The 10385-nt window shown below is 45.0% G+C and overlaps 1 protein-coding gene across 1 annotated transcript in view; it reads right to left on the minus strand.

Annotated features, from left to right (window-relative positions):
* SLC25A33 (solute carrier family 25 member 33) overlaps positions 1-9087 on the minus strand; it is a 29901-nt gene extending 20814 nt beyond the window's left edge. Inside the window, exon 1 of the mRNA XM_039842292.1 lies at positions 8818-9087. Coding sequence (XP_039698226.1) covers positions 8818-8873 — 56 coding nt within the window. The 5' untranslated portion in view covers positions 8874-9087. The remainder of the gene's footprint in view (positions 1-8817) is intronic.
* Between the last annotated feature and the right edge of the window lie 1298 nt (positions 9088-10385).

Consider the following 10385-nt stretch of genomic DNA (forward strand, 5'->3'; position numbering starts at 1 on the left):
TATTATGGAAAGACGGGTGACACGGACAGTTTTGTCAGCTAATTTACACTATTTTCATTCACACTCAAAATGGAAAACTGCTGGTTAGGCAACTAGGCCTTTAAAACTCTGATGTGTCCTTTTGTATCAATAAAAAATTGAACTGGCTAGCATTTACCCCTCAAAATTTTGTGGGGGGCATTATCCTTACTTTATAGATGGGGAACCTGGGGCTCAATGAGGCTATACACGTTCTCAAAGTCACGAAGCATCTAAGTGTCTAAACTGAAACCCAAATCCAGACCCTCTGTCTCCTAAGCCTGTGCTCGTCCCACTGTGCTAAGGTACCCTCTTTGGGAGTATTATGGAAAGACGGGTGACACGGACAGTTTTGTCAGCTAATTTACACTATTTTCATTCACACTCAAAATGGAAAACTGTTGGTTAGGCAACTAGGCCTTTAAAACTCTGATGTGTCCTTTTGTATCAATAAAAAATTGTGAGCCTTAACTGAATGCTGTTCTGTATCACTGGCTCTAAGCATTAGAATCTAGCTAAAGAAAATGGGACGTGATGGGGAGTGTTTAAAAAAAGAGGTAAAAAAATAACTTTCTAACCCACGCCTATTCACACAAAACACAAAATAATTACTCTTATCTATTACAATAACCATGTGCTTAAAAAGGATAATATTTTAAAACACTGGAAAATTTACATGCTACAGAGTAAGTTAAGAAATATCTGAAATCTCTCTGTTAAGTAACATGACTCCATATCACTGAAAAAACAGAGCTTCTGGGTAAATTCTTTCATCAGAAAGTCAGCAAGTTCAAATACAACATAGGTCAGCCACCTTTGCTTTGTCCCCAGGTCAGCTGCACTCCTTACTTTGACCGACTGTCATCCAGATCTATGGTAGTGATGAAAAGCCGACCAGTGGGACAGCGCCTGCCCAAGAGTGCAGACGTCCTCCTGTCAGCGCGGCAGCCTCTTTGGAGATGGCGAGTCACACTCAGCGCCCCAGCCACTTATCTGTTGCACACTGCGCCCATGGGAGGAGGGGTGGCGAACGGGCCCTGCCTGGCCTTGTCGACCACTTACCGGGGGACAAGCTGAGGCTCTCTAGGGCTCACGTGCCTCTTCTGCAAGAGAGGGAAGCTGCTGCCTCTCAGTGTCACGGGAAACAATTAAAAAATGGGAAAACACTGCAAACTGTAAACAATGGTATGAAGTTACTTCTCAGTAGGTAAGCTCCTCCTTACCTACTAGTTAAAAACTCCTAGGAGAAAAAACGTCCAAAGGATTTTTTAAATCATTAAGCTGTACTGGATACATATTCACTAAAATACTCTTAATCAGAAGAAAACAAATTCTGATATTAGATTAAAATGTCCAAAGAAGAGTCTTCCTGAAATGTAAAACATTTCATAGCAGCATTTTAAAAGTATCTTTAAATAGTAATAAAGTATCTTTTAGATTAACTTTTTCTTTCTTCATGAACCAACATGTACAAGATATTCATCAATCTGAGAAGACAACTGAATCAAAATACTGACTTCTCCAGATTTGCTTTCCAAATTTCTCTAAAAATATTTCATCACGTTGGGTCCAGAGCATTTTAGAGTACAAATTATTTTCCTTGCGGAAAAGGGTTCCTGTCGATTCACAATTCTCCGACACAAAGACCTTCGAAGTTGGCCTGGCTCCTAACCATGGTGGAGCGGCTCAGCTGAAGCCCCGGCCACCGCGATTCTGCAGAATTCATTAGTCACGCTTTCCCGGAGTTTCAGTTCAGAAAGGGTGGGGACAGCAGTCCTGCTGGCCAGCCCTCCCCATCACTGCTCTACTGAAGCCCCCTTTCCTACCTATGATCTCACAGGCAGATTCCATGACTTTCTGGTAACTTTTTAAATTCAGTCCCATCTAAAACTTCAATCGCGAATATGATTTGAAATCTCTGCCAGGTAGACGTGTGGCTTGAGGACACGTGGTCCGCTCTTCCATTTTTTCTTTCCCGCCTTTTAGGGTTCTATGGAAATGTATTGTCTTGTGGGTCCACCTGGCTACGTACTATATAGTGGCTGCAGCAAACATCATGATTTCAATGTTGATGGTGTGCGGGTGTCGAGCAACCCCAATCCCACCAAGAGCCCCGACACTGGGAACCCTGGATTGCTCCCACCTGCAGTCCACCCCTCGACCTCCTTTCGGCCTATCCCTCTGTAGTCCCCATGCTCCTTGACCCCATCCACAGGGCCCACTAGTATCTTTCCATGCCTGCCACGAGGCGACAAGAGTGGCACTTGGTAGGAAGTCATCCCCATGTCCTTCCCAAGCACAACACACTCGTCCTGCTGGCACATGCCAACGTGGCAGGCTCCCACCTGCAGGAAGCCTCTGGCCACAGCCAGTGACCCATCTTAGTCTCACCAGCTACCTCAATCTGCAGCCCAGCCCACCAGAGGTGGGGACAGGGAGGGAGACAGTGACAGGAAAAGCCTCTCTCAACACTCCACAGGCCACAGTGTTGACAACGACAACCTTCCTGCTCTCACATACCGACTGGGGTGGGAGGGTCAGTGGCAGGCACATGCTGCCACCTCTTCCTACATCTCAGAGTGGGCTCCTCTGGGTCAGCCAACGCTCAGACAACAGGAAAAGTCGCATTAAATACCCAGTTACACGGTGAGACTGCTGGCATCAAGGAACTAATTCTGATTAGATACCGATATTTCAGACCACTGAGCTCCCAAGTAAGGGGCAAATTTTAAGAGGCGTACACAATGATCCACGGGCATATGGTACAGGAAATAAAATCTCATTTTATTTATCATCAATAGACAAAATGTCTATTTTGTGTACATGTTTTCTGGTATAAAATTAACAGAGTAATATAAATGTACATGGGGACATGCACAAACATTTTAATCATGGCTGTGTGATAAAAGTTTGAAGACCACTATTCTAGACTAGTGGTTCTCAATCGGGACAATTTTGCCCCCACCCTGTGATGTCTGGCGATGTCTGGAGACATCTTTGGTTGTTGAAACTGGGAGTGGGGTGTTAGCATTTGTGAGTAGAGGCCAAAGATGCTACTACACACCCTGTAACTCACAGGACAGCCCTGCCCCACCCCAGCAAATAATCATCTGGCCAAGCTCTGTTCTAGGGCAATAAAATGGATAATACATTTGAAAGTAGTATAACCAACATGGAGGGGCTGCTGGCTGTCTCCCCAGCATTTCTTAAGCCTCATGGTTTAAATGGGGTTGAACCCATTTCTAGGTTTAGCCCCAATTCACGTAAGTGAACACCATCCACGGCGCCACATGATTTGGCCCAAGAAGCGTAGTTCCCCAGGAGCAACGACTGGCTTAGAGACGGGTGCCTGTCCCGGCTGCTCCAATCAGAGTTAAGCTCAAGACTTGTGTGCCGGTGGAGAAACGCTGGGAGCTGCTGGGGGCCATTCTGTGTTCGTGGCTCAACCCTGGAATCCAGCGGGAATTTCTAGAAGGTGAAGCAGTCGCCAAGGCTCCACAGTGACGCTGCTGAGCTATTTAGCTAAACTTGGTCTTGAATTCAGGTGTATGTGCCAATAATCAAGCCAGTTGGAACTCAGTTTTTTATTACTTACAACGAAAAGCATCCTATGTGAGCCTAGTCAAAAAAATGTACACCTAAGCTTTTCAAGAAAGCACTAAAGGGTCTATTATCAATAATCTTCCAAAAAGCAGTTAGGACTCGTGTTTCCAGCAGGCTAGGTTTCTATGGGCCATGAGGAAACTCCCTGGGTATTAATTTAATTCACCCCTAAGGTAACATTGCTCTAGTCACCAAGGCTGGAGGCCAGAGCAAGCCCCCTGGGATACTCCAGTCACTAAAATCCTCCAAAGGGTTTGAGCAGAGACGCAGAAAGGCCACGAGCGGCACTGAAATTACGTGTCTCAGCAGTCACAAGAGAGGGTTACTCTCTGCAATCTATTTGTTCGATTTTCTAAACAATCCATCACCTGGATTTCTCTGTGCTTTTTCCCTCTTTCATACTACTTGCTCCGTTTTCTATAAAAAAGTCCTCTCCCGCATTCTCTAGTTTCCCGCCCAGAACCGAAGTCTTGTGTTCATTACATAAAGACGTATTTGACCGTTTATCTTCTTGCCCACACAGGTGTGGCTGGGTGTCTCCTCTGTGGCTGAGGCTCCACTCCTCCAGGTCACAGCAGAACGAAGCCAGCCTGTTACCACTTCGACATCCATGGCACCTTTATGCGATCACAGAACGATTTTAACTATGCACACCAATTTTTACCTTTTAACCCTGAGTTTCGAGCAATAAGCACGATTCTTAAAAACTAGATGTTTTCAAGGAGAACCCGTTTCCTACACACACACTGATATACTTCAGGCACCAAGACCGACATGCTCTTCGTTCCAGTCGCTTCCCGAATGGTAGGAAACTGGTTTCTGGACTCATTGCTTTTACATAACTATATGGATTCTACTGACAAATGCTAACTTCCAGACACCCTGTGATCCCAAACTCTGGAGCTTTTGGTAATTTCCTCTTTCATCTGCAACCTCTATAGTCATTCCTTGAAAAACGCTAGTACTTCTTTATAGAGAATTTTCTGAAATGTTTTATTGGAATACCTGGCCTAAGGCTTAGGAAAGACTGCTTATGTATTCACTCAGTTAAAGCAAAATGCATAGTTTTTGATGCTAATTATCCTTTACATGCTATTTCCTGCATTCCATCTCATTTAGAAAAAAAATTTTAACTAGCACCCAGAATGCATGAAAAACTCTATAGTACTTTCTGAATCCAAAGAGAATCAGTATCTTTCACAAATCCACAAATCCAAAATAATGGTACCTTATGCCAACACGGTTTCGGCAAATCTTAATATAGAACCATGTTCCTAATTCACAAGTAATCAAAATACCTCTTCTCTTAATTTGGAACAACTTAAAGAGCTACATCAGTCCATACTCTCAGGTAAGACGAACGATACCTTTATTCACTTAATCATTAAATAAGTATCGGTTAAGCACTTCTGACACGGGGGTAGCATACTTGGGACGTACCAGTGAAGTCCTCCTGAAGCTTATTCTAGCAGGAATCTTTCATCCAAACATCATATAGTTTTTAAAAGTGTTTGTCACATATGTGAAATACACCATATGAAATCAAAGTCAATTTATATTCTTAGTTTACTTATATAAGCCACATATAAAATATTATGTGTACATTTATATGTGTCCTATCAAAATTTCTTCATGCATTTCAAACGAGTCTTGCTCTCTACATCGTCCCCCTAGCAAATATATTAACACAGTGCCTAACACTTCAAAAGTAGCCAATTGCTGATACAGATTAAATGTGTAGGGACAAGCACAGTACAGGAATATACCAGGTAGGTGACAGTTGTCCATAAAGGGGGGAAAATACTAAATTTTGAAAGTATCTTGGATCATATATTTTAAAACTTTAAAGATATACCATATTCCCATTAAAACATATTTTAAAGTCAACGCGAGTATATTTAATGACAAAAGAAAAAGTCATGCCATAAAAATAAGTCGTAAAGCACATAATCCAAGCTGTTATCCTCGAAACCTAATGACAGCTTAGTCTATTTCAGGCACTGAGTACATCTCCTAAATCTCCAGCCTACCGTGTTACTGCTTGGTCAGCTCGCAAAGGACATCGCTAACGCTATGTGGACAACCAGAGTCCCTAAGTCATTTGACAGGGCAAAGATTAAGGAACTTTTCTCAACAGCCATAAGGCCTAGATCTCGAAGGGCCACTTCGGAGGATTTCAGTGTTTTCCTTAATGAGATGGTTTAAACAGCATAAAAGGAACGATAGGTTTTGTTATGTAGTAACAATAGAATTCATTTTGGCACTGCTACCTAGACTTTATGAATCTGGGAATAGGAAAGAACGTAGAAAACAGCAAAATCCCTAAAGATACTAAAAGTCAACATCAAATGAATATGGTTTACTCACGCAGAAGACATCCACATTAAGAGACAGTTTATGAATGGACTGGCAGGAATATCAAAGGCTTAAAGATAGTTTTGACTCAGCAATTGTACTTTTTTTTTTTTGCGATTGTATTCTAATGATTTAGTCTAAGGAAATAATAAGAGAACTACAAATGCACACATAAGGATGTCCAGTTATTTATATTGGCAAAAAAACAGCAATAAGAAATTAGAAAGATTATATAATCAGAGTAAGTTAGGTAGCCCGGTCAAATTACTGTTAACACCCTCCCTGGACTCCAGTCACTGACTTGCACACTGTCTGCCTTCTCACTGCCACCCCGGAACAGCAAGGATTAAGGGCACATGCAGAGAACTCATCACTATGCTGCCATTAGAACTTAATATACAACTAAGAAGAAAGTAATTTTTAAAATATGAGCCTATTTTAAAATTAACTATGAAATTATATTTGGTACACATATATACGCATAGACTCTTTTTTCTAAAGTGCTTATTTCTAGGTGGTGGCTTGTCCTCCAGTTCTTTTTTTTCTTAAAGGGCAATGATGTATTAAAAAGACGATTTATGGGGTAATATAGTATTTTCAGCTTTGTAAAGAACTGTCTTTAAAAAAAAAAAAAAGATTAATTTTTAAAGACTATGAATTGTTTTGGGTATAGTTTTTATTTTCCAGGATCTAAAATTAAATTTTAACCATTCATAAGCCTGTTATAGCTGATAAAAATATTTATTCAATATCATTAATTAGTGATAGCTTTAAACTTGTTTAATGTTAGTTTCCAATGGCTTTCCAATCAACAGGAGAAATGTGACATTTAAAAAGCAGGGGCCAACTTCATTCAAAGGAAGTGAACTTAGTTCTTTGTAAAGATGCCAGCTTAACAACATGGAAACTAGTAACTTAGAGCAAAGCAGTATGTCATCTACTGGACCAGGTGGGACCACTGGGTTGACTGATTTTAACTATACGAAGTACCCTATCCATTCAACACTTAGCTCCTTTAATGTTCTTCGCTAAAAAGAAATGGAAGTAATCCGTTTTAGGCTAGTGGGGAGGAATCAAATCCAATTAGTTACTCTGAAAGCATCCTTTTGGAAGATTTATTTTCTTTCTTGAATGTCTGCAAGTAATCCCGAAGTGCTGCTAAATGAAGGAACTGAAATCTGTTAAGTACAAGGGCTTCAGGCACTGCCCTAATAAACTCTCCACGTTTTCATCAGTCGGGAGGAGCTGTGCCTGCTACTGCAGTTTTCCTCACCACTGGGTAAGAGGCTGGTGCTGGGACAGGAGAATCAGCAGCCAGAGGGCACTGTGAAGAGTGAGTAGGGACATTCATCAAGACAGGGCAATCCATTACACAGCAAGCCGCAAGTGGCTGCTTCAGAGCTGGCAATTCTCTCAGTTTGGAATACCAAATAAACAAACAAATAAACAAACAAACAAATAAACAAATAAAGACAGACAGACAAGACCATCTCGACAAAAATAATAAGTCAAAATCAATGAATATAAAATTAGAAAAAATTATCCTTCTTGGCTTGAGAAATGACTTTAATATAATGTGGCCAACTGGTTTAAAATGATCCAGAATGACAAATTAATAGTCATAAATTAGGAACCGCTCCGCCCACACTCTCAAAGTCGAAAGAACAATAGGGAGAGTAAGTGCAAGGGTGACAGGGAACAATGGGGAAGAGATGAATGACAAATTCTTCCTACCTACGAACAACCAAGAGTTTTTGGCTGGAAAAACAAGTAACTGGGTGAGCACCTTCAATACGAAGTACAAAAAGCTCAGCATGACACTCACCATAGTTATTTTCAACCATTACTTATTTGTAAAAAGGAATATATCTAGGCAGCAGTCCAAGCTGCAAGTGAAACACTCAGGTCAAGATGACAATCCAGAATGAATTCTATAATGTCCTACACTTAAAAACTGCTGTGCCAGGCCTATGAGACCCTCAAATTAGGCTCCAAACACCTGCAAGACTCCAAAAGGACCCAAAGCCATTGGCTGTATTAATAGAAAAAAAAGTTACGAATACTCAATAACCTCAATAACATCTTAACGTCTATTTTCTGGAAATCTCTCTCTCTCTCTCTCTCTCTCGCCACAAATCAGATCCCTTCCTAATTCTCCTACCACCCAACCAAAACTGCGTTGCCTCCACTGGAAAATATCAGGAGCATGATGACCAAACTAATGCAGCTCTCAAAACAGAAAACATCTCGCTTTGCACGCATCCACCGGCAGGAAAGCAGCATTTCGACACGCCCTCCTGATCCCACTTTCTCTCGAGGCCCCCCCACTAACTCTCCCATAGGCTGCTGGCCAGCATCGAGTTCGCCAGCCCCTGCAGCCCTCTTGACTGTCTGAACTCGCCTGTGCGCTACCCTGAGAACTCCGGGGCCAACCCGAGCACCCATCGGACTGCCCAGGCCCTGGGGGAGAATCCAGGCAGAAGGACAGCAAGGACAACGTGGCCAGGGCGGCTGGCAGCGAGGACGTAAGGCGGCCGAGCCACAGTGGCGTAGCAGGACCGCTCCCGAGTGACGCTCGTCACACCAGCCTCTAATAGTTTAAAAGGCTTAAAAGCTGGAGACACCGCGGGGAGGGAGACGGGCGTGGGGGCGCGGCGGCGCGGGATAAAGCCACTCTCGGGGGATGCGCACCCGGGAGGGGGAAAGGCCGGCGCCTCCCGGGCCTCCCCGAGTCCCCACGCCGGGACTTCCTCCTCTGGGAGCCGGCGCTTCGGCCTGTGGAGGGCCGGGAACCTGCCGGGGCGCACCGAGGGGGCCGCGGGGTCAGGCCGGGACGCTCACCCGCCGGCGAAGAGGTGAAGCAGCGTGTTCTCCTTCTGCTGAGTGCCCGTCGCCATGGCCGCGCGGGTTCCGCGGCCCGCAGCCGCGGCCGGGTGCCGCTGGCGTGAGGCGGCTCGAAGGATGCGCGAGGTGGCCCGCTTCGCGGCTCTCAGGCAGCCGCCGGCACCGCCTCCATGCGCGCGCGCCCCTCCAACCGGCTCCCCGGGTCCGCGCCCACCGCGGCGTAGCCGCCGGCGCCTCACCGGCCTCTGCGGCTAGAGCCCTGTAGCCAGTGGGACCCCACCGCGCGGCCGTCACGTGGCGGGGGCCGGGCCGTGACGTCACGCGGCGGCGTGGGCCCGGGGCGGTGCAAGGCGGGGGTGTGGGTTCGCATCTGCGCGCCGATTGGCTGGCCGGCGGACGTGGGCGGGGCGACTGCGCAGCCCGGGGCGGGGTTCCGCCCTGAGCTTCTGACTGGGCGCAGCCGGTTTGCGCTCCGGCGCTGGGAGTGAGAACTCGCCGAGGCTGCCGGGTCCCCGCTCAGTCATAGAGAAACTGGGCTTGGGGAAGTCTGGCGAGACACTGGGTCTGGTGGTCTTTTCCCCTTTTCCTAGTCTATTTTTAGTTTACTTGTGATACCTAGGATGTGCAAAAGGTATGTAAATTACATATGACATCTCACAACCCTATAGTCACCACCCAGCTTGGAGAAAAAACACGATCCAAAGAGCCTAAATGCCCAGTGTACCCCTAGTATCAATTTGCATATTTTCGATTTTTCTAGAAAAGGCATTCTTTACTACAATACGCTTTTTGGCCTATCTTTTCTGATCATCTCCAGCCCAGAGTTTAGACCTCCAAACTTCTCTGTCCAGGCTGCTTCTCTACTTGTATGTCCATAGGTCACTGTCAGACTCAGCCTGGCATCTTCTTACCTCCACGTCTCTACACGCAGGCCTTCCTTGGCCACCGTTGCAGCATATGTATCACGTGACTCCATTTAATTTCCTCACAGTTACCTGGTTGCTTGATTTAAGATGGCCTGCCTCCGGAGTTTAAGCTTCAAGAGGGCAGAGACCTGGTTTTTTTTGTTCATGGTTGTTCCTGACAAGGTATATTCCACTAGTAATGCCCAAGAAATTAATGAATAATTCATTTGAATTGAACTCACCATTCCATTTTTCTCCCTCCCCCAATCCTGTCTACCTCTTTTATTTCCTGTCCTGAAATATGACACCACCATCTGCACCGCCACCAATGCCAACAACTTTCCCGCTACCTTAGACTCTCTCTCTCTCAGCAGCCAGTCACTTATCTGGCACTTCTATCTCCTGAAATTCTCCCAAAGCCATCGCTTCTCTGTATTCCTTCCACTGCTGCTGCCCTTTCAAGTCTTCCTTTCTCTCATCTACTTTGTAGTGAAAATCTTCTACCTGCTTTCATAGGCCACCCCTTCCCCTCTCCAGAGGCACCAGGTGCAGAATATACCAACTGCTTTGTTTTCAATCTCCCAGCGCTGCTTAAAAGCTTAAAAGCGGTACCTTGACCAGCCAAGCTGCTAGATGTCCTTGTGTGTAAACACAAAGAGA

Source organism: Pteropus medius, unplaced genomic scaffold, assembly GCF_902729225.1.
Source record: "Pteropus medius unplaced genomic scaffold, Ma_sr-lr_union100, whole genome shotgun sequence".
Classification (NCBI taxonomy): Eukaryota; Metazoa; Chordata; class Mammalia; order Chiroptera; family Pteropodidae; genus Pteropus; species Pteropus medius.